This window comes from Rhincodon typus, chromosome 9, assembly GCF_021869965.1.
Source record: "Rhincodon typus isolate 14 chromosome 9, sRhiTyp1.1, whole genome shotgun sequence".
Taxonomy (NCBI): domain Eukaryota; kingdom Metazoa; phylum Chordata; class Chondrichthyes; order Orectolobiformes; family Rhincodontidae; genus Rhincodon; species Rhincodon typus.
The window spans coordinates 84,057,511-84,083,753 of NC_063340.1; the positions used below are offsets into that span (position 1 = coordinate 84,057,511).

The window sequence follows — 26,243 nt, forward strand, 5'->3', positions numbered from 1 at the left end:
TCAGCCTTTTTGCTCCTATGATGCTGCTTGGCCTGCTGTGTTCATCCAGCTCTGCACCTTGTTGTCTTGCAATTTAGAAGTTGGATTTTCAGTCAGTAAAAGAATCAGGATCCAGAGTTGGCAAGGGACAACAGGAAGGTGATAACAGGGCTGGGGACACCAGCTTCAGCAGATGGTTGAACACAGGGTTACGTTTTGCAGAGTGCAAATACAGCGGCTGCTGTCCTATTAAGGAAGGCAGCTTTCTTCAAGGGTAGTGGCCACTGCTGAGACAGGCAGGAAGCCTGGGACCTACAACAGGTAGGCAAAAAAATTCTGTCAGCTTCTGATCCCAGCATCTGTAGACTGCCCTGACTGCAGAACTATATTGGGAAGTTGATCCTACAAGGGTCCTTACAATCTTACTATCAATGGCCCCGCCTCTGGCAGTTAGCAACATTCGGCCAAAGAATTTTGTTTTGGTTAATCAATTTGTGGACAAACCATTTTGCTGGGGATCCTGGAATTCCACTCCCAGCTGACGGGACCATGACAGCATTCCTCTCTTCAGTTAGAGTCAGTCTTCGTTCCAGCAACTGCGCCTCACGGTCTGCATCATCTTCAGATTTATCTGCAAGATACACGGCATCAAATTCACATGTGACTCCAACGAAGTGAGGTGGGGTAACAGGTTGCTGGAACACGATTTCAAAAATCCTGTTCATTCAATAGAGAATGGATAGGAGACTGCCAGCACATGCGTTATGTAAGAACTTGTATGTCACCAATCATGGACAGGACATCATACATCTAATACATACAAAATATTGGCACTCTCAAAACAGAAACGAGCTTGATTAGCAAATAACTTTGCACTATTTTAAACATGATTAATTTCAGGAACCGAGCCTCTGAAATTCACAATAATGACTAACATTTGAATTCATAATGCAGCTTTCTCTGATGACCCCACATTTACATTGGGGCGGCACGGTGGCTCAGTGGTTAGCACTGCTGCCTCACAGCGCCAGGGACCCGGGTTCGATTCCAGCCTCGGGCAATTGTCTGTGTGGAGTTTGCACATTCTCCCCGTGTCTGCATGGGTTTCCTCTGGGTGCTCCGGTTTCCTCCCACAGTCCAAAGATGTGCAGGCTAGGTGGATGGGTCATGCTAAATTGTCCATAGTGCCCAGGGATATTTAGGTTAGGTGGGTTAGACATGGGGAAATTAGGGGAATGGGTCCGGGTGGGATGCTCTTCGGAGGGCGGTGTGGACTTGTTGGGCCAAATGGCCTGTTTCCACACTGTAGGGATTCTATGATTCTAAGGGGCTGTGACGACTTCTATTAGTATGTCGAGTCTGAAAATCAGATTGCTGAGGACAGGAACAGATTGAGTTATGATAGCACACAGAGGAGCCTGCTGATACTTACTATACAGGCTCATACAATTATAGCTTTGAGTGAGTTCTGATGGGTGAGTGTTGCTCACAGATTGACATCTTGCGTGGCATATGGCCTGAAAGGGACAAAGGGTAAGAACTGGAAAGACTGCAGCAGTAAAGACAGAATTTAGTGGATAGATCGTAATCAAGAAAAGCCACAGTAACAAATTGGTTTTTCAGAATTAGTGCCTCCGAACTTGCTTCACTTACTGGATTTGCTAGCAAGTTTCTGGAGCTGCTTGTCAAGGTATTCCTGCCTCTTGGTCAATGCACCTAGCCATTTCCGACGTAGCTTCTCCAAATCCCTCTCCTATAAGATATTAGAAAGAGTAAATGTCCTTGCTCCTTACTTTTCTTGTTTAACATAATATATCTTCCATTATAACCCTTTACAATACATTTATCATCGCCTGGCAAGACAGAAAGAGAGAGAGACAGATATGGAAGTACACCAACCAAAGGGATCTCCAACACAATGGGACTCAGGTCATCAGAAACACTGTTGGCAGGGTCACATGTCTCACACAGACTACAGACACATCTCAAAATCATCTATCATACACATGCTATCGACACAAGACCAACAGATTGTTCACATCTACAATCAAGAATGTCTTCGAGTCCTCAAGTTGTCCAGGATCAGAGTTGATGCATGGCAAGTCCTCTCTGCTGACTGGACTGCTTGGAGACAATATATCAGGAAGGGCATGATAAGAGCAGAGGACCAAAGTAATCACCAGACAATGCAAGTGAGAAGCACCAGAAGTCAAAACCATCAGTCAACGTCAGTCCAAAGTTATTCATTTGTGCCAGCTGTGGAAGGGACTTCTGCTCACAAATCGATCTCAAAAACTCAATCTAGCCCCTCAGCTCCCAAAACAGATGGTTGTCTACATCATAATAAACTACATTTTAGTTGATTTTCGGGTTATTAGTAAAATAACTAGAATTAATTGGGCAGACGAGATCCAACTCTTGATAAATATAGACTGGTGAACACAATACTGTCCTCTTGAGCATTTCACGTTTTCTTCTAGGATGCTTAATGTGTTAAATGAAAAAAATATTTTATCAGTATAATAGGGAAATCTCTTTCATGACCTCTTTCAAGGTATCATATCGGGCTAGACTGAGTTTTGCTCGCATCTTACACTTAACCTGACAATGCTCAGTGGGGTCATTAAATGGAAAATTGTTCATTCCATGATAACCCCTTCATGTAAACCTACCGTATAAGCAGATCAATCAAAAGCAAATATTATCACAGTGCAAAGGTATGTGCTTTTATAGAATAGATGCGGGGATGATGTTTCCACGAGTAGAGGAGATTAGGATCCAAGGGCACAGCCTCAGAGTGAAGGAATGACCCTTTAGAATGGAGAGGAGGGACAACTTCTTCAGCCAGAGGGTAGTAAATCTGTGGAACTCAGTGCTGCAGAAGGCTTTGTATGTCTTTAAGACAGAGATAGATAGGTTCTTGATTAATGAGAGGAACAAGGATTACAGGGAGAATGCAGAGGTTCAGAATGAGTTTCAGAAACATATCAGCCATGATCAAATGGCAGCGAGACTCAATAGGCTGAATGGCATAAAATAATTTCGAGGTGTAAGTAGTGAGTTTTATTCAACAGGGCATCTTTAATACATCAACGATCTAATCAAAGAAAAACTAATAGTGCTTTCTTGGTCCTCAGGCTCTATTTAAATCTAACAGATGTACCAGAGCTGAATCGCTTAAGGCTTTCGTGTTTGTTGAAAGGAGATTTCCAACAACATTTGTGTGGCAGTTGTACCACTGACAGCCAAGAGAGGACAATTTACATAAAATGAAGACAAGAATAGACAACAGAATTCTAAAGCTATCAAATCATACCTGGTAACTGTCCATGTCATCCTCCTCTTCCTGTGCAAAAGGTAAAAGCAAATGTCAAAGCAGTGCAAAAATAGATGAGGTATACATATTTATAAGTTGGATGAACATTTCACATAACCAGGATCACCTTAAAAAGGGTACTGTATTTACTTAACAGCTGCACAGTATGCATCAAGTTCCTTTCCTGCCAAAAGAATGACTTGCAGTAGACAAGGTTGATTATGTCAACTAGAGTCAGCATCACAAAAACTTACTTGAAATCAAGCAACAGACAACCAAGAACAGTAGCAGCAGCAGAGATTGAACTGAAGTTATAGTGTATGATACAGTTATCTCAAAATGTTTAGTTTGCATTTTGCTTTCCTTTCATTCAAACCTCCTTTACCAATTCAAAATGCAACATATGCCAGTTTTCTATTTAAAAAAAAAACCATGGTTTTGACCATGATACTTAAATCCCACACTGTATGATCCTCTGTGCCATTTCTAATTAATCACTTGAAATTGTTCTGCTTTTACCAACAGTAACAGACCTGAAACCTCTTACCAAGTGGGAATCTTGATATTTCTGGTTTCTAGCAGGTCGGGTTCTGACACATCCCACAGCAATAGATATAACTGCTTCAGCAATTAGAGGCAACGTCCCGGAATCTTGGACTGACCTCACTTCAACTTGAATACGTCGAGACTGACCCTGGAAAGTGACGGAAGATAGATGAATCACGTCTTTATCATAAAGACCATTGCGTTGTTCACCCAAAAAAACAGAAAGTATCAGAGACAGACAATGGCACATTTCAAAATAATGTATGAATCATAAGAAATAAATTCAAAGATTATTTGTCCAAAATAATCAAGTAAATAGCAACCAATATAAATTCAAAGGAAGTTCCTGTCTGACCACTGAAATGAACTGTGATATATCATACCCAGTCATCCAAATGCATTTGTAAAAGTTTCCTTTAAAAAGAAATTAGTAAATTTATTGTAAATCTTGGGTACAAATTTTGAAGAACTGGCTGTAGCATTGTAAACAACACAGACTTGTGAAAAGATGTGGAGATGTGAAGACCCCAGGAATTGGTGTTTGCGGTCACTTAGTTTCTCATCTATATCAGTCACCTGCACTCATAACCCCAATACAAATTTGTCCTATTTTCAGCCAGTATCAAACTAGAAAGGGTCAGTGGAATTGAGAGAGACATCAATCAAATGAGTTAAATACAATAGCTGGAAACCAATGGTAGATTAAATTTAATGCAAATGTAAGGTGCTACATCAAGGAAGGAAAAATGGTTGATCTATATTTGCATAAATGGCACAGAAATAGCCACAAATAGAGTTGAATAGCATCTAGAACACTTAGTAAGCTTGATGCTAGACATGTCTAATTAAATGTAGGACTCCAATCAACAAAGCAAGAGAATAGTGAACTGCATAGCCAAAACATCACTATATCAGTCAGTGGAAGTCATGATCAAACTGTCTAGTGTACTCACCTGGCGACACTTTACGTACTGTGGTCAGAAACATGCATGTTCTAGAAGCTACAAAGGGCTGAGCTACAAGTTAAGAAACAAGGTCTTTTAGGGGGAGACAATGGCCTAGTGGTATAATTGCTGGACCATTAATCTGGACACCCAAATAATATTCTGGAGATCCAGGTTCAAATCCTACCACAGCAGATGGTGGAATATGAATTCAATAAATATCTGAAATTAAGAATCTAATGATGACCATGAATTCATTGCTGATTGTCAGAAAAATCCATCTGGTTCACTAATGTCCATTAGGGAAGGAAACTGCCATCCTTACCTGGTCTGGCCTACGTGTGACTCCAGTCCCACAGCAATGTGGTTGACTCTTAGCTGCCTTCTGGGCAATTAGGGATGGGCAATAAATGCTGCCTAGCCATGGACGCCCTCATCCCGTGAATGAATAAAGAAAGGGGAAAAAAAGCCTTGAGCACACATGCCTGTCTGAGAAATGATCTCAGAGAGGTACATAAAGCAGTGCAAGTGTTTGGAAAATGAAGAGAATGAATATGTGAATGAGAAATTGAATGAGAATTAAAAGGTAGGATGTGAATATGAATAAAAGACAAGTTTAAGATTAATGCCCGAAAGTTATCTATACTAATCAACCAGTACATTCAATGGACTGCATAGTTTATAAGCGCAGGCAAGATTCTGAAATCATTTTGAGAACTTATTCAATGCTAGCTTGGTGGCACAAGAGGTTCTTTTTTGAATGGATGAACTGTAATAAGCTAAATAGCCCTCCATATCTATAACAATCTGGCAATGTTTTGAATTATACTTGCAAATGTTTGGTTCAGCATTACCTACTCCCAAAGTACAAGTCTTTCTCTATCAGGATGTGCATCACCTGTCTTTTGAGAGTCAGCTGTAATAACATGGCAATATAAAAACAGTTGAGGTCCAATAATACAATGGGGGTGAGGACAATCTCCCGATTCCCCAACACGACTTTTTGAAGGATTAATTGACTAAGGATGGGAAACCCTACATAAAGAAAAAGAACTTCCTAAATTCTTTTTGCCTTCTTATCAACTGATAGCTGGCACGATGGTATCACCAATATAGATAAAATTTGGTAAAAATTACAACCAAAGAACTTGAAACCTCACCCAGGATATGATCTCATACTGTTGGGACTGGTTGGTAACCCAGACGTCAATGCTACAATACTGAAAAAAAAACCTGGTAATGTGAACAAATGCAAGGAATTGCTGTCATATTACTCTGACAACCCAACTGCATCACTAATTTCCCTCAGAGAAAATAGCCCCTAACTCCTCCCCTACAATTCTGGCCTCCACGTGACGTAACTACATTCGTGCACTATATGGTTGATGCTTGATGCTATAGTATGTATTTTAACTATATGGTTGATGCTTGATGCTATAGTATGTATTTTAACTAGGGCAACAATCACTATTTTGTGTGGGTTGCTCACAGAAACACATTAATACATCCTACAAGAACTTTATCTGAACGATTACAATATCTTCCTCCTGCCAAAACTGCATTCTCTCCATTCCACCTCAACATTAAACTCCAAAAAGACATCCAGACCTCCATCCTCACTGATGCGCAGCTTGGAACTCTCCTGCCTTGCCGTTACCTGCCGTAGCTGAAAGATGCCACCGGTGGAAACATCTTTTGAGAAGGTCACCTCCACAGGAACATACTCGCCATTCTCATTCAGTTCCAAGATTTGGATCCAGAGCTCTACCTTTCGCATCACTTCGCTCCACCTGTTGATATAAATAATCATCCAGGTATACAAATTATTATTCCATGAATCAAAGGTTAAACCGAATGGTCATCAAAGTTCCTCCTGTATTACAGGTTATTAGTGGCCTTGATTATATAATATTATTTTCATTTATGGCAAGAGGTTTACTGTAACATTTAGCTCTCTCTAATGGTGGGTTAAATGAAATATAAATAATTTATTACTTCATCTTACCATTAACTATCGTATGTTCCACCACAATGCACTTGGTCAGAACATCAAAGTAAAATCAGTTTTTGGCTTTACAGGTGAAAATTGAACATACTTAAAACTTACTCATTGAGCCCTCTTATAGCACATAGTAGTCTCCCAACCCCTGGAGCGGGAGGCCCAGGTTCAAGTCCGACCTACTCTAGAAGTGTGTAATAACATCTCTGATCAGGTTGATTAGAAAAACAGGTTAATAAAACCTACTCAGCACATTAGCATTGATGCACTGTAGGGGAAAGAAATAAAGCACGTAGTCCAAATGTTGTACATTCTATGTGCCAACTAAGTGTATCAAAATCCAGCCATGAATAGCATGTACCTGGAAACTGTAGTCCTCATCTTCAGAAAGTAATCTCCAGCAAATGCACACTTGAACACTTGTTTCTCTAGTGAATAAAACTATGGTATCTCCTGGGAATGATATGCACTTTTAATATAAATTTTGTCCAGCTATCAGCCCAGGAAGGGTGCAATGTGTCAATAAAAGATAGTGTGTTAAAACAGAAGGTGACAATTTGAGTTAAAGAATTGAAAAATGACAAATCAGGACAACCAACTGATATTAGCAGAAACAATAAACTTGTGCTTGATTTTGGAAAACCTATTATCCTTCAGGGAAGGAAATCTGACATCGTTACTTAGTCTGACTATATGTGACTCCAAGTCCACAACAAGTGGTTGACCGCTCTCTGAAATGACTTAGCAAGCCACGCAATTGCATCAAATAACTACAAAATCTAAACAAAGGATTGAAACTGTACAGACCACCCAACATTGGAAATGACAATGTTAAACACAGCCCATCAACCCCTAAAAATCCTCCTTACCAATATCTGGAGAGTTGTGTCAAAATTGGGACAGCCGTCCCATGGACTAGTCAAACAACAGCCTAACTGTTATACTTACAGAATCATATCATTCCGCCATTGTCCTAAACACCACCATCACTATTCCTGATTAAGTCCTGTTCCACTTGCAAGACAAGATTCACCCAGAGATGATGGCATAGTGGTATATAATCAGGAAGGAGTTACCCTGGGATCCTCAACTTTGACTCCAGACCCCTCGAGTCTCATAGCAGCAAGTCAAACATGTGCTAAATGGGACCAAGTTCAAACATATTTAGTGACCCAAATCTGGATATCTAAGAAGCTGTGGTGCCATCAGCAGCAGCAGAATTGTGGTTACGTATTATGTGGATTACATGTTCCGGTATATCACCTGCTTTACCAGTATCATCAAGCCAGGAGTCCAACCCTAGTTCAAAGAAAAGTGTAGGAGGGCATGCGAGCAGCAGCACAAAGCGTTCCCAAAGGTGAGGCATCAACCTGGTGAAGCTACATCACACGACTACTTGCACGTTAAGCAGCAGAAACAGCATGCAACAGACAGAATGAGCAATCCAACAAGCAATGGATCAGAGCTAAGCAATATGGTCCTGCTAAGTCCAGTCATGAATGGTGGTGGATAGTTAAGCAAATAACTGGAGGTGGCATCCCACAAATACTCCATCCCAAAGACAGAGGAACAAAGCACATCAGTGCAAAAGTCAAAGGCTCAAGCATTTGTATCCATCTTCAGCCAAAAGTGACAATCTCTGTATCCTCTAGAGGTCTCCAACATCACAAATGTCAGTCTTCAACCTACTCAATTCACTCCGTACGATATCAAGAAAGCGCTGAAGACACTGAATCCTGCAAAGGGTTGGGGCCTGACAACAGTCCAGCAACAGCACTGAAGAAATGCTCCAGAACTACATGCGTCAATTACAGTAATGGCATCTATCCAGCAATGTGGAGAATTATATAGGTAAGTCCTGTCCACAGAAAGCAGGATAAATTCCCCCCGCGCAATGGCCCTATCATTCTGCTCTTGATCAGCAGCAAAGCGAGACAAAGGTTCATTGTCAGCGCTATCAAATGGCACTTGCAAAGGAATGAACTGATCATTAAAACTTAGGATCCCCCAGGGTCACTCAGTTCCCGGCCTCATTACAGCCTTGGTCCAAATATGGCCATGAGAACTGACCTAAAGAGAAGGTGCAAGTAACAGCCCTTGACATCAAGGCCGCAGATAGTGTGCCTGAGCAAAACTGAACTCGTTGGGAATCGGAGGGAAAGGTCTCTGCTCGTTGGAGTTCAAAATTAAGGTTCTGGTTACTGGAGGACAATCATCTCAGCCCAAAGGTATCTCTGCAAGTGTTCCTGAAGGTAGTGTCCTCGGTCCGAAAATCTTCAGCTGTTTCAACAATAATCTCCTCCCATCATAAGATCAGAGTGGAGATGTTCGCCGATTGCACAACATTCAAACATTCATGACGTTTCATACACTGAAGCAGTTCAGGTCCGCATGCAGCAAGGTTTGGGCAATATCCATTGAGCTGTTATGTGGCAAGTAACACATGCACCACACAAGCATCAGGCATTGACCATCTTCAACAAAGGAGAATATAACTATTACTCCTTGAAACTTAATGGCATTACCATCACTGAAAAACAATTTCAAAATCTTGAGTGTTACTATTCATCAGACTAGCCATATAGATACTGTAGCTACAACAGCAGGTTGAAGGTTAGGAATTCTGCTGCAATTAACACACGTCCAGTCTCTCCACTGTGTGTCTACCATTTACAAGGCAGAAGTTAGGAGTGTCATAAAATGCTCTCCACTTGCCTGGATGAATCCAGCTCCACCAACACTCAAGAAGTTCAAAAAAGTACTGTGCTTGATGCAGACCTCGATCCAAAACTTTCAACATTCACTGTCTTCACACTGATACACATTGACAGCAGTAGAACATAGAACAGTACAGGTCAGGGGAGGCAATGGGCTAGTGGTATTATTGCTGGACTATTAATCCAGAGACCTAGGTAATGTTCTGAGGACCCGGGTTCAAATCCCACCACGGTAGATGGTGGAATTTGATTTCAATTTTAAAAATCTGGAATTAAGAATCTAATGATGACCATGAATCCATTGTCGATAGTTGGAAAAAACCCAACTGGTTCACTAATGTCCTTTAGGGAAGGAAACTGCCACCCTTACCTGGTCTGGCCTACATGTGACTCCAGACCCACAGCAATGTGGTTGAATCTTAACTGCCCTCTGGGCAATTAGGGGTGGGCAATAAATACTGCCTAGTCAGCGATGCCCTCATCCTCTGAACGAATAAAGAAGAAAAAAAGGCCCTTCGGCCCATGATATTGTGTTGACCTATTATCCTACTCTAAGATCAAACTACCCTGCATTTTACTATCATGCATGTGCCTATCCAAGAGTCGCTTAAATGTCCCTAACGTATCTGACTCCACTACCACCGCTGGCAGCGCATTCCACGTGTCCACTACTCTCGGTGAAAAGAACCTACCTCTGACATCTCCCCTACACCTTCCTCCAATCACCTTAAAATTATATCCCCTCATAATAGTCATTTCTGCCCTGGGAAAAAGTCTCTGACTATCCACTCTATCTATGCCTCTCATCATCTTGTACACCTCTATCAAGTCACCTCTCATCCTTCTTCGCTCCAATGAAAAAAGCCCCAGCTCCCTCAGTCTTTCCTCATAAGACCTGCCCTCTAGTCCAGGCAGCATCCTGGTAAATCTCCTCTGCACCCTCTCTAAAGCTTCCACATCCTTCCTATAATGAGGTGACCAGAACTGAACACAATATTCCAAGTGTGGTCTAACCAGGGTTTTATAGAGCTGCAGCATAACCTTGTGGCTCTTAAACTTAATTCCCCTGCTAATGAAGGCCAAAAAGCCAAGTATGTACCATATACAAGATGCATAGCACTAATTCACCAAGGCTCCTTTGACAATAGCTTCGACACCCATGATCTCTCGAAGAACAAGAGCAGCAGATGCATAGGAACATCAACATTGTCACGTCACATAAAATCTTGGGTTGCTAGGTCAAAATTCTGGAACTCCTGCCCAGCAGGAATCTGGAAGTCCGTACATGCTGATCATGCAGAACCTCAAGAAGTCAGCTCAGCACCACCTTCTCCAGAAGGATGAGGGATGGGTAATGAATGCTGGTCCTACCAATAATGCCTAAATCCCATGAACAAATATAAAAAATACAGTTCCACAAATTTGTCCTGTTGAAAATACATATAGTTGAATGGGTGAGGCCTTGTGGATTACTGTAAAATTGTAATGAAATTATTTTTGCAAAATGTAATTGCATAATTTTTTTGGTCGAACATGGCAGACAGAAAATTGAAATTGCCGTTGGTTTGAATAACAATAGTTGAATGACAAGAATAATCCAACTAAAATTAGAAGCAATGAGAGAAGTGCATAAGCGCACCAGGGAAAGGGGGAGACAATTTCAGTGACTTCAACAGAAGTTTTAAGCAAAGTCAGAGAGACATCAATAGAAAGGCTGGGGGACAGGTATCAGAGTAGTGAGACATTACTTTAAAATTTCATCCATTCTCAATAACACAGCTTTCACTTCTTGCAATAATGTTTTCTACACAAGCCAGAAGGGGCAACGATCGAACAGAAGTCAATACTCAGTGTCAGAATAATCACCTATCCCGCAGTGATCGAGTTTTGGCTTGTATTATTCCCAGGTCCCATATGGAAGGGTTTTTCCTAGAGTCACGTGATTTATGACCATAAACTTGAAATGCCAGTGCTCCTTCGGAGAGATATTCCAACAGATCTTCGGAAAGGTTGAGTGAGAATTCCTGAACAAATACAACCAGATGTAATTAGCAATTAATTTCAAAGCAATATGCTAACATCCAACACAATGAGATTACTCACAGGAATACATTTTCTAGAGCACAAAATTTATGCTCCAGAAAATATATCCCTGAGTAACTCTGTGTCGTACACTGGAATATATTATTCATAAATATTTATTGGTCCAGAAATATTTGTGGTTTACATCCAAAGTACGTTTTAAATTCTGAAATAATAAGATAAAAACATCAGAAAAGCTGGAAACAAAATTTTAAAAACACAAATTAATACAATGTTCATATGCAATCTAAAGGGATAGGCTTATCTTTGTGTTTTAGCTTAAAATCTAAAAATGCAAAACATATTGCTGGTATAGCTTTGTTTTTACTGAAGGGTTACACCAAAAATATCAACTTACTTATTGTTGGAAAAGGAGACACGTTACCAAAGCTTTTCATCTTGCACCCAATTGGACAAATGCAAGAATGCCAAATTAAATAAATTTCTTATGTCGGCTTGAGCATGTACCCTTCGTTGTTTGTAACAGACAGAATGCAGACTATACTCAATAAGCCCACACTTGCAAAACCCGGAACAAACCATCAGATTTGATTCTGCAATTGGGCAGCACCTGCTGAACAATCCAGAGAGTGTGTTAACAGCCACACTAACAAGTAATTTTAGTAGTCAATCTTTTAACGTGGTTCATTTGTTTATTGGAAGTGACATGTATTCATATGTAGGAACACATTCTGTGTAAACAAATAGAACATTAAGGCCTTTTGTCTTTTAGAATGACCCAGGACCTTTGGTCAGACCCGACTATTTCTTGTTGTTTCACTCTGTGCAACACCGGAGTCAAGCAGAGTCTTCTACTGAAACATAGCAATGCTTGTACTTGTCCTGATAACAATATTCTGCAACATGTCTCCTTTACCAGCAAAGCATTTTCGCCAGCTATTCACTAACCTGCTATGCAATTCTAGCATTCTAAACTGACATCAAAATGAAGAATACTTGTTTCTGACACTATGTGCCCTCAATTAACCAAGCTCTGGCACAACAGCACATATCATCATCAAAAATCACTCTCTACGAGTACATTAGTCTCTGCAACCTATCTCTGCAGTCTTCTAGAAAAAAATGCCCAAATGTCTTCAAATGTTCGGGCTGCAAGCAATATGATATTGGATTCAATATGAAATCTCTTCAACAGAATCAAGCCAAATACCTTACCACATTAGAAGATGCAGTAGAAAGTCAGATGAAGTTTCAAGATTTATTCCCTTACCTTACAGTGGTCAAAAACAACCATGCATTCTGGATCCCTGCCAGCTGGTGTTAAGGAGGAAGGATCTACCTCCGGTGCAACAATGATCGGTTCAGTCTGATCCCAGAAGGTGTATTGGCAGAAAACAAAGTTTGATAGGTGTCGAGGCAACCCTGTAGCTTGAAGAATTTTTATCTGGTAAGGTGGGTGAGGGAAGAAAGAAAATGAATACAACAGTTTCATACATTAGATTTCACCAGTGTACTCATTTAGCATACCAGGTGCAATACTGAGATCTTGTAAAGTCATTGGTGATGTTGTAGAAAAAAAAATCAGTGGGAGAGATTTAAACAGGTGACCTGTAGCATGGGACACGAGGCTTTTAAAGACCCTTATATCAAGGAATTATTCAGCCAAGAGATCAAAATGTGGAGTACAGGACTAGGGCAGCAAGGACAAAACAATTTATGACAATTTAAAAAAACTGCTGCTGTAATTGTTGGAGGACAGAGAATGCAGGCGAGAAAGGGATCTGTCCCTCAGGAAAAATCATTTTTAGCCAAACACCATTCCTAGATTTCAGTTACCATATCACATCTTTATGAAATTCAATAATATAACAAATATTAAAATAAACTAATTAAGTTAACTGTTTTCACAGTTACTTACTGTGTAATCAATCCTTGTAGTTGTGAATGTTATTTGCAGAAGTACAGGCTCTGCCTTTTCTCATGAAGAGTGACATTGTTATACCAAGTATTTGCTAATGATACAAACTGCTAAATGTGATCACGTACAGCTATTTTTCATCTGGAGTCAGTTAGCCCAATTGGCTGGATGGCGATGCAAAGTGACACCAACACTGGTGGTTCAATCCCCACATCGGCTAAGATCACCGTGAAGGTTCCACCTTCTCAACCTCATGCCTTGCCTGAGGCATGGTGACCTTCAGGTTAATCTCACCACCACTTACCTCTGTCTCAAATGACACAGCAACCCAAATGATCCCCTGGACAAAGACAACTTTACCTTACCTACTCTTCATCTGTTTAACAACTCAATAACCAGAGTCACACTTACTCTGCAGACTATTTTGCGCACTGTTTCTCTCTCCTGCACGTCACTTTCGTTCGGACTGTCCAAAGTGTCGTCCCCACCAGCAATTCGATCACTAAGATCCCCACTTGTTCGCACCACTTCCACATGCAGGCGTCCTGCCACCTAAAAATTGCAGAAATAATGTGATTCATCCCAGCAGATGACTTAAATTTTGAATTTGAGGGTAAAATCACAAATTCAAACTTTAGGGAAGTCTTCCTCATACGCCTAAAAGATGATGGTAAAATTCTGATCAGACATGGCCTGGTGAACCAAAAGGCAACAACGGTGATACCTTACATAGATTCCATTGCACAACAATACTGTCGTTCTTGCCACAAAGGATACCTAAATGAGGTTGCACCAAGTTACCCTTTGCAGCATTATTTGGCAGTGCTCCTTTCAACACCACCATAGCTTCAACCAAAGGCTGGTGTATTCAGTACACAGTTGACTATGCTCTCTACAACACAGCTTGTTTGTACAACAATGAAGCCAGATCAGAACAGACAGACACATTGCAACACTGACTTGAGCTCCATCTACATTAATTATTACTTTTCCCCTCATTATTTCAGCTTTACATTTGGTTTACTTGTGCAGATACCAGTTAGTTGTCTGACAGATATAATGTCAGAGGTAGTTTATGCAATTCAGTTTGCAAAGCTAGAAATCATCATCCACGAATGAAAGCATTTGACTTCAAGCTAAATCCTTCACAGTTACAACTTGAATTTATTTACAATCTTTATTGCAATAAATGTTCCAAGGCATTTGCACAGGGCATTATAAAACAAAATGATGCAGAGTCATACAATGACTTATTAGGTCATTGACCAAATATTTGATCATGAAGGGTAGGTTTCAAGGAGTGGCTTAGAAGATCGAAGTGAAGCAGAGAGATACAGAGCAGGGTTTCCAGGAATTTAAGTCTAAGGTAACTGACGTTACAATCGTCAATAATGGAGTGTTAAAAAACCAGGGACGCACAAGAAACCAGAATTCAATGAGCACAGATATTTTGAAGGGTTATCATACTGGAGGAAATACAGAAATAAGGAAGAGCAAACAGGGACATGAAAACAAGGGTTAGGAATTTTAAAATCAAAGTGTTGCTTGATCAAGAGCCAAAATAGGTCAACAGGTCGGATTTGGTTTGAGTTATGATATGAGCAGCAGCGTCTTCTTCAAATGTAAGGTAGGCAAAATTAGGAACAGCAGCCAGGAGAAACAGGCTGTCTTTGTGATGGTACAAATATGATTCAGAACCTCATTTTAGGCTCAAATATGACACAGAGGTTGCAAACATCTTTAGTTTAGTTTCAGCCTGTTGTCAGATGGACTTTGGAATAGGCTCCAAAAACAACAACTCAATCTTCCTAAGACTTAATTCAGCTATACACAGCTCATCTTCTATTAAAAAGCTATTTGGAAAACACATTTAAAGCTTAAAGCAGGATTACACTGAATTCCCACATATTTCTGAGCAGACCTATAGAGACAAAATGCTGAAAAAAAAACTAAAATTTAAAAGAAGTAAAAGATCACACAACCTGAAAGGGAAATACAGTTAACATAGAAACATAGAGGAGGAGTAGTCCATTCAGCCCTTCAAGTTTGGTCTGGCATTCAACATGATCTTGACTGATCATCCAACTCAATACCCTGTTCCCACTTTCTCCCCATACTCTATGACCCCCTTTAGCCCAAGAACAATATCCAACTCCTTGTTAGTATTATTCAATCATTTGGCCTCAAACAGTTTCTGTGACAGCAAATTCCACAGGCTTTGGATACCGACCCACAACATGGCACAGGACATCTATTTTTCAAGTCCCAACAGATGTCCTGCACACCATCGGCAATTTTTACCCTTATTCTGTGAATTTACTGCCTTTTAAATTACTCAATTCTGCAAAACATCAATCTGGTATGAGAAAAGATTGTTGTGGAGTGGAAACATCAGAAACCTGAAGAGTAGGTACTGAAGGTAAATGGTCATCCTGAGAAATTCCCTTTCAAAGAAGTTCTGACCATCAATAGACCTACTTCAGACTGAATTTAGTAGCTAATGTTGATGCCTGCTTGGCTGTGAACTTGTACTTTTCATAATGATTATGACGCAGGAAAGAGCAAAACAGGAGCTTTAAAATACATATATATTAAAACCTAAATATACTGTTCATCATGACTTATACAGTGGTGGATGAGCTTGAACAATAAACTATGTATTTTGACAAAAATCAAACCATTAAAAAAAAGGGAGGCATAAACAGACACATTAACAAGCGGGCAATTCCCTTGCATATTATTTGAGAATTTCTTTTTAAGATTCTGAGGGGTTTGATTTAACATCTCAGAGGTGGAAAGATGACATTCAACATTTTATAACTGCAGCCTTTCAACAATACCAGTGGAGTACACTGATTTATCACATACCTCTCCCTTCTGGTTAATGATGGGTACTGCATACTGCAATTTAACATCGTAAAAGAGCAACTCCAAAAATACATTTGCAACCCCAATAAGACTATGATTTTCTTGTTCATCAAAGAACGGGTCAGCTCGCTTGAAATAGGATCTCATCATCTGCAAAAGAAAGATCATTCAACCAACAGCCTGCAAATGAACTGATTCCATGCATACAAGGTATCAGAATATGATCAGGTACCTTAGTTATATTCATAATCACTAAGGCAATTCATGAATAACAACTAAAACAAAGTAAAACAGGAAACGTTTAAAGTTGAAATAAAACTCAACATGCTTAAAATATGCAGGTTCATCAGTATATTAACATTTCATGAGAAACACAGACTAAACTGTGTGCTTCTAATGTTCTCTCCATTCAACATTAATCGTCATCAGCTGTCCCTCAGTTGGAACAGGATGTCGACTCAGAGTTGTGTTTCTGCCATGGGTTGCCATGTGATGGAACAGGCCAATTCTTGAGCAATAGATCTTTGGACATGAGCAGCTGAATATCAATGGAAGCAGTAGGATTTGGAGTGCAGATTTTCTTCATATTCTTTCAGTATCAGTTCATGTAACAATATAATACAACTAACAATCTTTCAAATACAATTCAATGCCATCTGTTAGAACTTAGACTACCACCATCAGCAAGTCTAGTTTACAACTAACTGTATCAGATCTACACTTTAAATTGGAAACAAACTTAGATACGCACAGTTGTTGTGTCAAATGGTTGCCTTGCTATAGATAGAGCCTTTATAAACTGATAGAAGATTATATCTTGGTGCAAACAGTTGACAGGTTTGGCTGCAATAAGTAAACTTGATTTCAAAGGAAGATATTTTACAGTCTTATTTTCTTCTTATCAAAAAGCAAATTCATCTAAAGTTGCTCACATATATCTCATTTTGGAACATTTTGAAAGCACTACTGGCAGAAATCAGGGTATACGCTCTTCTTATCAGGTTTGTGTTGGTGGCCCACTGAAGGAAGAACATTTTTAATTTTGTTTGGCTCAACTGACGACACACACACACATAACTAATTCATTTAGAATTGTGTAAGTTCAGATCCCATGCTGCAAACTGAGCAAACAAGCATCAAAGGGTGGTCTCATATTGCAAGAATGCCTCATTGCCAAAGGCAACATTTGGATTAGGCACTAAAATCATTTGACATTGTTAATATGGAGCCTATTTGGTTTTAAATTGAAAATCCTCAGGCAGATCATTAAAACCTATGAATTGTTAATAACCTTAAGACTAGCGATCCAATTACTCTTTAGAGATACAATTCTGCAAGGCCGGTCTTCTGAAAGGAATGGTACACATTAGTTAAATTAGATCAAGTGGATATACTAACTTATTTTTTCATTCATTTATGAGATGTGGACGCTATTGACTAGACCAGCATTCACTGCCCATCCCTAAATGCATTTGAGGATGTTTACTCATGTAATTTTCATTCAGTACAATAACACACCATAGAAAACCTTGCATAAGTGACATAATGTACTTATTTAGGTGTTCTATGACAAAGTGTACGTTTAACGATAATAAAGGAAAATGTGAGGGGAGGGGTAGGAATGAGTGGGTGGGAACATGTGTAGAGTGTTTTTCATTGAAGGTGTCCAACCAAAAATTGAAAATAACTAGATAAACCATTAATTTCAGCTTTTTTCCATGTGTCTTAAATAACTTTTCCTCAACAACCACCACCAAAAACAGATTCATTGATATCTTCAGAGATAGTAGGAACTACCAATGCTGGAGAATCTAAGATAACAAGGTGTAGAGCTGGATGAACACAGCAGGCCAGGCAGCATCAGACGAGCAGGAAAGCTGACGTTTCGGGTCTGGACCCTTCTTCAGAATAGGTATTCAACAATAGGTATTTCAGCCACAAGAGGGGCATAACAGGCTCCAAAGGTTAAATGGCTCCTCCCTAAGTTCCTAAGAAAGTCTTGCAAAGTTATTGGCATAAAAGCCAAACTACTATTGCAATCTAGTTCAATTCGTTGTGTAGTTCACAGTAATTCATAAAAAGTTCCTCGCCTTAACACAGAACCAAACATTTCAAAGAGATAATAACACAGGGACCAAAACCAGCACCTCCGGCTCAAAACCTGACTTTTTTTTATAAGAAGGTTCAGAATTCAGATAAGATTTTACCAGGTATTAACATCTTCCTATTAATTAGCATCATTGCTTAAGGATATTTCTTAGCAATCAAATAGAGACATTAAATTAAATTTATGAAACTATTACCAGAATGCAGTTAAAATAGCATCCTTAGAACGCTCACTATGTGTATGAAGTGCTAGCAGAATAACTTAATGGTATGGCACCAGATTAGAAATTCAGAGAATAAGCAGTTAAAATCCTGTCATGGAAAGCTGTGAACTGAATTCGATAAACTACTTTATGAGCTAGCACTTGGAATAAAAGGGTTGGTCTGCACTTAGAGATCTAGTTGTGTTCGATCTGTTTGGAAGGGAATCTGTCATTCCTACTTGGTCTGATGTCCATTCAACTCCATTTTCATATTATGCATTTGATTATTGATGTCCCCAGGTGGTAAATCATGCCTGGTCAATGTTATTCAATATATTTTTTAAAATGAAAGTCCTCACTTTCAAGAATTTTTGCTTTTCCTAGTCAGTCACTTGACCTTTCAATGCCACATATCATCACCATCAGTGAGTGATAGGGACTGTTACTGGCATGTGAACGGACTTTTCAGGGTTATACCTGAAACATGCAAAGGCATTCCATATGTGACATTATTTTGTTAAGTTACAACACAGAGACAGTCAGCCAAACCAAATCAGTTTTCCTACCTCGGTATACACAACGCAGTAAAATTAAACCTAGGCTCCAAATAGTCAATCCAATGATTCCTAACCAGACTTTTGAATAACCAATCCTAGGCTTTGCAAATAATTAATTTCCAGACACCAGTTTTGTATCTTAAACAAAGGACTTCACTATTTATGAAATACACAATAACTTCAGCAAAGAGAAAGTTAAACAACACGATAAGCTGATTAACATCCATGCTTTAAACCCATACCAGTTATTTTCAGCACAAAAGACAAGCAGACAAAAACAAACTAACAAGCATAGTTAAGGGATGAATACAAGAAAATAACAAAACTGGACAGATTATTTCAATAGCTTTCATGATCCGCTGTTTCACAGACAGAAATGTGGACCCCTGGTTGTTTTCTGAAATATTGATTCGAGTCATCTTCTCAGTTCACCCTGGCAAAGGCAGCAATATTTCTAACTCAGCTTTCTACTCTTTGGGCTTCCGTAATGTGTCAATGTATAAAACTAGGTAGGAAGATTTCAGATCTTCACGCTGTTTTGGCAGCTGCCTGGAATTATTTCTCAGAAAACACAATTCAAAAAAACTTTAATTCTGGTTCCACCCCAAAAGACCAATGGACTCCTTCAAGGCCTCAATTCAACAACTGCCACCTGCTTGAAGGTAGGGTCTCTTTCAGACTTGTTGGAACCAATTCCAAGATACTGACCCCGTAAATAGCCAACTTCTGCTATCTGTTTAAATTACAACACTTTACCCAGGGGTCGTTGTATCTGTTAGAAACTTTCTAAAATCAAGGCTCAGCCTGTAATTAGTTTCCAGGCTTCACTTCACAAACAAAGAAAGCTTGGTTGGTCTGTTTTCTCCTCCCTTTTAACACAAGCTGTCCCAAAATCCACCAGTCATTTCCAGCTCAAAACTGATAAAAGAATAAAAACAAAAGTAATGAAAAGTCACTGAGGGTTCTAACAATCTCTTTCAAACAATGTTGATGTTTTAATTATCAAAAAAATCAAGTATACTCAGCACATAATAGGTAGCTGAAAATATACTTTAAGATCCCATTATTCCAATGAGTGATGTACATATAGCATGATATCACAGAGGAGAACAGTACTTGCAAGTTCACAAAGATACAATATTTACATACGATAGAGAGAGATCAAGAGGTACATGAGCTCTTTCTGTATATTCCCACATTCTCAAGTCTAACAATATGTTAAAAGGTGACGTAAATCTACTTACAGGATTGTCCTCATCACAGTCTTTCCATTCCTGGTAAAGTTCACGCATATCAATTAATCGGTTTTCTAGTTTCTCCAGTGACCAGATCTGTTTGCCTTTACCTTTCCTTCGTACCTGGATGGCTGGTTCACTGAGAATGGAGTCACGCTGTTGGAAACAGAGTGTAAAAGCGGTGATTTCTTACCCAAAAATCATCTAAAATGTCCAAACAGACAGACACAAGAACTTAGAGCCTCAGAAATAATTCAGAATTTATTTATCAAGATAAGATCTGTACCGACCAGTAACTGAAATACAGGGGGAAGCACTGGAATAAGCACTGTAAGAGACTCTACACTGTTCTGTGCAAGAATTGCCAGAGTCATGCTGAAATCAGCTTCAGATCTAGGAAGATTTCAAGACTGAAATCTTGTGACCCATATGTGTATGTGGGAGTGTAACTGAGGGTGCAAAAAGAGAAGGAGAAAGATATTTCTACCTGGAACAAGATGGCTATAAAATGAGTTACTCGACTATCCAAGGTTATCTTATGTAAACTCAGTGATCATTTACATGAGGAAGTCACAAAGTGTCATGAAACACTGATCAATCTCATTCACCAATGGAATCTAGACACAAAGACCTGGTACTTGAGGCTGGGACTTACCCCACGTTACATTTAAATGAGGCACTAGCAGAATACTAGCTGCAACCACAGATTGTATTAGTGGGTGAACAGAAACTGATGAGGCAAACTAATGTATGGTGCAATGTATATTCAAGAAAGAACGAGCTGTATTGCAGTTTCACTGTGCATGAAAATAAGGTGGACATTCATAATAACACATGTACCACACTCGGCACATTTCTGTGGAAAGTTAGTTCCATTAACATTTTGAAAAACTACAGTAACACTCCCAGATAAAACACATAATTAATTTGGACTCTGCATCATGTCTTACTGATGAAAAGGCAAACTGAAATTCTCTGTATTGTATTAAGTGAATTAACTATAGTTGAAAGAACTCTATAACATCATACCAAGTTTATTATATAAGTTACATGATGTGAAGCAAAATTTTTAAAAATCTGATATGTCAGAAATACGTAGTACGTTTGACATCATCTGCGGAGACAGAAATGAGTTAACATTTCAATTCTGATGTGAATGTGAAATATTAATTCTGCTTCTCTTTCCAAAAAATGCTTTCTGACCTGCTGAGTGTTGCTAGTAGTCTGTGTTTATTACAAAGGAAATTGGGCATGATACACAGCTTTCAGTGATAAATACTGGAAGTGAGTCAATGACTGTTGGAAGATCTAGAATCTGACACTTTTGTCAACTGCATTTATCTTAACAAATATAAATTGCACTCGTCTGTTCTCTAATCTCTTCAACATTTAGAAAGTTACTCATTTGTATTCTTCTACTGAATATATATTTAACAGCAGATGCCTTGCTGGAACAACTGAAACTAATTATACGATTGCTCCCTCTCTAGTCAACGATGACGCCATTCACAAGCAAGGAGCCAAAGCAGAGATTAATCCCAATACTGTGTAATCATTCACAGGGACAACAGATGTCTGCAGTAAGAAACAACATTAATGAAGATGATTTACATTCTGTGCAGTAATGACAGTTCATTTCTGATGCAAAGCACTGCTGTTCTGATTATAATGCAAATCAGGTCCAAGATAATGTGAATTAGGTCAGCAGAATAAGTGTTATTTGCAAGATGTACAAAAGCTTTTTTTATATCAATTAATTCAGTCCTAAACCAGGCAATGTCCTAACAAATAGAGATAAAAAGATCTAACAGAGAAATGAAAATTATACCCAAGGTACAACATTCTTCTCAAGACTGTGGCTTAAGAACTTTAATAGTGTGGCTTGGGGGAAACTTTACTGCCCATATCCTTGATCTTTCCCAAGCCAACACATTTGACATTCAATTTGGAAACGAAAAATGTTTTATCTGCCTCGTGAACTTCAACTTCCTTACAACTGGCTTTCTACCTGTCATGACAGAACCCCTGTTGATGATGACTTGTTTAATTGTTTCTTGCTCATTTTCAAGGGCTGTATTTTTATCAAATCATTCATCATTTGCTAATTCATTCTTGTCTCCTGAGAAATTTCAATTTCGTTCCCATAAGCCAGAGGATGCATGTGCAAATACATAACAGATATTTTTCAGTGTTAGATTGTGGATGACCATATTAATTATAACGGTGCATCTGCTCAGATTATACTTGAGCCATAACTCCTTCAGATCTCTGTATGGTAAAGTTACCTCAAGGTTCCTTTTCTCCATAATGAGCTGCCTCATAAAATCTCTTCCACCTGGTTTGTTCAGGGTAGAAGGACTAACATTCATGACCATCCATACAATTTTTCTTTTTAAACCAGTTCTCAAGATTAGTAGATAACAAGGTGTAGAGCTGGATGAACGCAGCAGGCCAAACAGCATCAGAGGAGCAGGAAGGCTGACGTTTCGGGCCTAGACCCTTCTTCAGAAACGGGGGAGGGGAAGGGGGTTCTGAAATAAATAGGTAGAGAGGGGGAGGCGGATAGAAGACGGATAGAGGAGAAGATAGGTGGAGAGGAGACAGATCGGTCAAAGAGGCGGGGATGGAGCCAGTAAAGGGGAGTAACCTTTACTGGCTCCATCCCCACCTCTTTGACCTGTCTGTTTCCTCTCCACCTATCTTCTCCTCTATCCAGCTTCTATCCGCCTCCCCCTCTCTACCTATTTATTTCAGAACCCCCTTCCCCTCCCCCGTTTCTGAAGAAGGGTCTAGGCCCGAAACGTCAGCCTTCCTGCTCCTCTGATGCTGCTTGGCCTGCTGCGTTCATCCAGCTCTACACCTTGTTATCTCAGATTCTCCAGCATCTGCAGTTCCTACTATCTCTCAAGATTAGTACTTTAAACTATCAGAGCTTCTACCAAAGCAGAACTTTACCAGGTACATTGAAACACAGGATATATCAAAGCTCACAGCACTTCAGGAATACTAAAATAAAAGGAAATCAAAGTCATACTCTCAATTTCCATCTTAACTTCAGAACATGGTACATATCAATTTTTACCTTTCGATTAGCATCTAGGCTGGATGCTGGAATCTGCAGAGTAACTTGATACTCTGTCTTCTTCTCCATCTCTTCAGCTATGTAATTTGCTTCATGCACATAATGATTTGCCTTGGCAATCTGCTCTTGCAACTTCATAAGACTGAGGTTGAGCATTGCTTCTCTGGAAGGATCAGAAATCCATTGTGAAAAGCAGAAAATGTAGTTCTAAATAGCTACTTACAATACACGGAATTATTAAAGAACACAAGATGTAAAATTCCAGAAGGAACCAAAATCCAGTTGATCAATTTTGACCCCATCCTCCAGCCATCCTGACACAACATACAAGTGAGTTTTAACTCAGGTGACAGCAGCAGAAATGTTTCCCAGAGGTACAATGCACATCTTCTTGAAAGGACGAGGAAAGAATCGCCCTGTGCAACCCTACAATGAGGTCTTCTACGGTGGAAAAACACAGAGCTTGCCACTGACTCACCTCTCTTCTGTCCACTGACGAAGTCGCTGTTGAGTACTGGGGGAGCCGAATGAAAGGCGCTCCATACTACGATAATGTTTCTCTGGAGACAAACGTCTACGCAACTGCTCCAGTTCCCGCTCATACATTAGGCGCTGTTGCTCAAGTGCAGAGCGCTTCTCCTCCTCATGCTGGCGTTCCAACCTCTGCAAAACCGCCTGCATCGCATCTGCCAATACAATAAGTCATGGAATCAATACAACGCGCAAAGTCTTGCCGCCACGTGCAATGTTCCATATCCATCAAGGGGTAAGGGGCAAGTTTTGTACAAGGTATGTGACAGAGAGGTTGGATATTCTTCAATCACAATTTATTTCCTTTTTCAGAAGTCTAACAAGCTACTATTTCATACTTAGAAAAGAAAATACTCCAGCTGCTGGAAATCTGGTATAAAAAAAATAGAAACTTCTGGCAATGCTTAGTAGGTCAGGCAACATCTGAAGATGGAAATAGAATTAGTGTTTCAAATTGAGACTTGCATCAAAACCTGAACTGTCTATCTAAAATTCTCTTCTGCTGCCAGATCTGCATGATAGACGGTTCAAGGTTTTGATGCAAGTTCTCAATTTGAAACATTAATTCTGTTTCCATCTTCAGATGTTGCCAGAGGTTTCAATTTCCAGCACCCGGTGTGTTTTCTTTTCCAAGTATAAAATGGTAATCTATTAGACTTCCAAAAAGGTAAAGAAGTTGTCTTTGAAGAATATCCAACCTCTCTGTCACTGGGCCTGAAATGTTAACTGATTTCTCTCCAAAGATGCTGCCAGACCTGCTGAGCTTTTCCAGTAGTTTCTATTTTTGTTTCTGATTTCCAGCATCCTCAGTTTTTTTGGGTTTTTTTAAACATTGGATGGGTGTTTGATAACCTTCGCAGTCACAATGGGTCACTTTATATGCTGCTAAATTCATTACTCTTTTGTCTATCACTTCCTCAATTCAAGCTGCTGATTAACTAATAAAATCCATGCAACATCAGCCTTTTACATGATATCACAATTTTAGTTTCACTGGATAAGCAACTATTGCAACCACAACTTAAATACGTAACCAGACAGATAAAAAATGCTCAGTGGTGGTGAAAGGTGCTAGAGAATACAAGGAGATAGTAAGAACTGCCGATGCCGGAGTCAGAGATAACACAATTTGGAGCTGAAGGAACACAGCAGGCCAGGCAGCAGAGGAGCAGGAAAGTTGATGAAATCTGAAGAAGGGTCCTGACCCGAAACATCAACTTTCCTGCTCCTCTGATGCTGCGTGGCCTGCTGTGTTCCTCCAGCTCCATATTGTGTTATCTCTAGAGAATACAAGCCTTCCTTTCTTTAACATAGTGCTATCTGAACCAAATTAATTCTCTAAGGTGAGGGCAGTAAGTGTTTCTTTCTTACCATTGTTGCCAAGAGCCTTCATAGTGACCTCCATCTGTGCAAACTCATAGCTGTAATTGCTTTCACTGGAGCCCTCACTGGCACTGTCCCCATCTCCATCCAGTTGCTCACTACTGGAACTTTGCTTCATGGGACTCTCCTGTCCGTCCTCTTCCTGCGCTTTTTTCTGCTTGGCTTTTGGCAAATTAATTCTGTTAAAGAACGAAACAAAAATGTTATTTCAGACTCAGCAGACTTAGAAATTTTGTATTCCAAACATGTTGAATCGGCAGATGCTTCCTGTCTTATGGCCTTACTTCTGCTGTCGCCAGTAATAGCTCCAATAAATACAATCAAGACTCCTCATCCTTAAACTGTCTCTAGGTAAACTCTAGCCCCGCCCCAGCCTGAATCCTGGAGAATGCAGCTGAACAGGTTTCACATGATTTGGAATGTGCAACATTTATCCAGTATCTTTTGCAACACAGCAATAATTAATACAACGAACCAGGCCTCAAAAATTCACTCTCGACTCACTAACATAATAGAAATATTATGACTTAGTTTCTAATTTAAAGTGCCATATGATAAACAGACTGGAGAAGAACTAGCAAACTTTAATTTTATAGTCACACAAATTTACCTGAAGAAATGGTTATTTCCCCAAAGGATACGATCACCGTGGTGAAGCTGCACAGGGTTGGTCAGCAGGGAGCCATTCACAAATGTTCTAGCAAGAAAGAGAGATTACAACCAGAGGCTGTGAAAACTCTGGTTAAGTTGACAACACAGTTAATTTCAAAAACTTGTGCCTTTGCATGGTGCCTTTAACATACTAAAAGATCTCTA

General features: G+C 39.6%; 1 protein-coding gene across 1 annotated transcript in view; it reads right to left on the reverse strand.

Annotated features, from left to right (window-relative positions):
• Positions 1-26,243, reverse strand: part of LOC109924814 (kinesin-like protein KIF13B) — a 159,975-nt gene that overhangs the window by 29,742 nt on the left and 103,990 nt on the right. The window contains exons 15-29 of the mRNA XM_048601378.1: positions 26,038-26,124; positions 25,416-25,606; positions 23,992-24,199; positions 23,514-23,676; positions 20,441-20,587; positions 16,331-16,480; positions 13,874-14,014; positions 12,815-12,988; positions 11,368-11,525; positions 6,443-6,575; positions 3,843-3,989; positions 3,296-3,325; positions 1,633-1,732; positions 484-610; positions 193-291 (exon numbers count right to left, since the gene is read on the reverse strand). Coding sequence (XP_048457335.1) covers positions 193-291; positions 484-610; positions 1,633-1,732; positions 3,296-3,325; positions 3,843-3,989; positions 6,443-6,575; positions 11,368-11,525; positions 12,815-12,988; positions 13,874-14,014; positions 16,331-16,480; positions 20,441-20,587; positions 23,514-23,676; positions 23,992-24,199; positions 25,416-25,606; positions 26,038-26,124 — 2,055 coding nt within the window. The remainder of the gene's footprint in view (positions 1-192; positions 292-483; positions 611-1,632; positions 1,733-3,295; positions 3,326-3,842; positions 3,990-6,442; positions 6,576-11,367; positions 11,526-12,814; positions 12,989-13,873; positions 14,015-16,330; positions 16,481-20,440; positions 20,588-23,513; positions 23,677-23,991; positions 24,200-25,415; positions 25,607-26,037; positions 26,125-26,243) is intronic.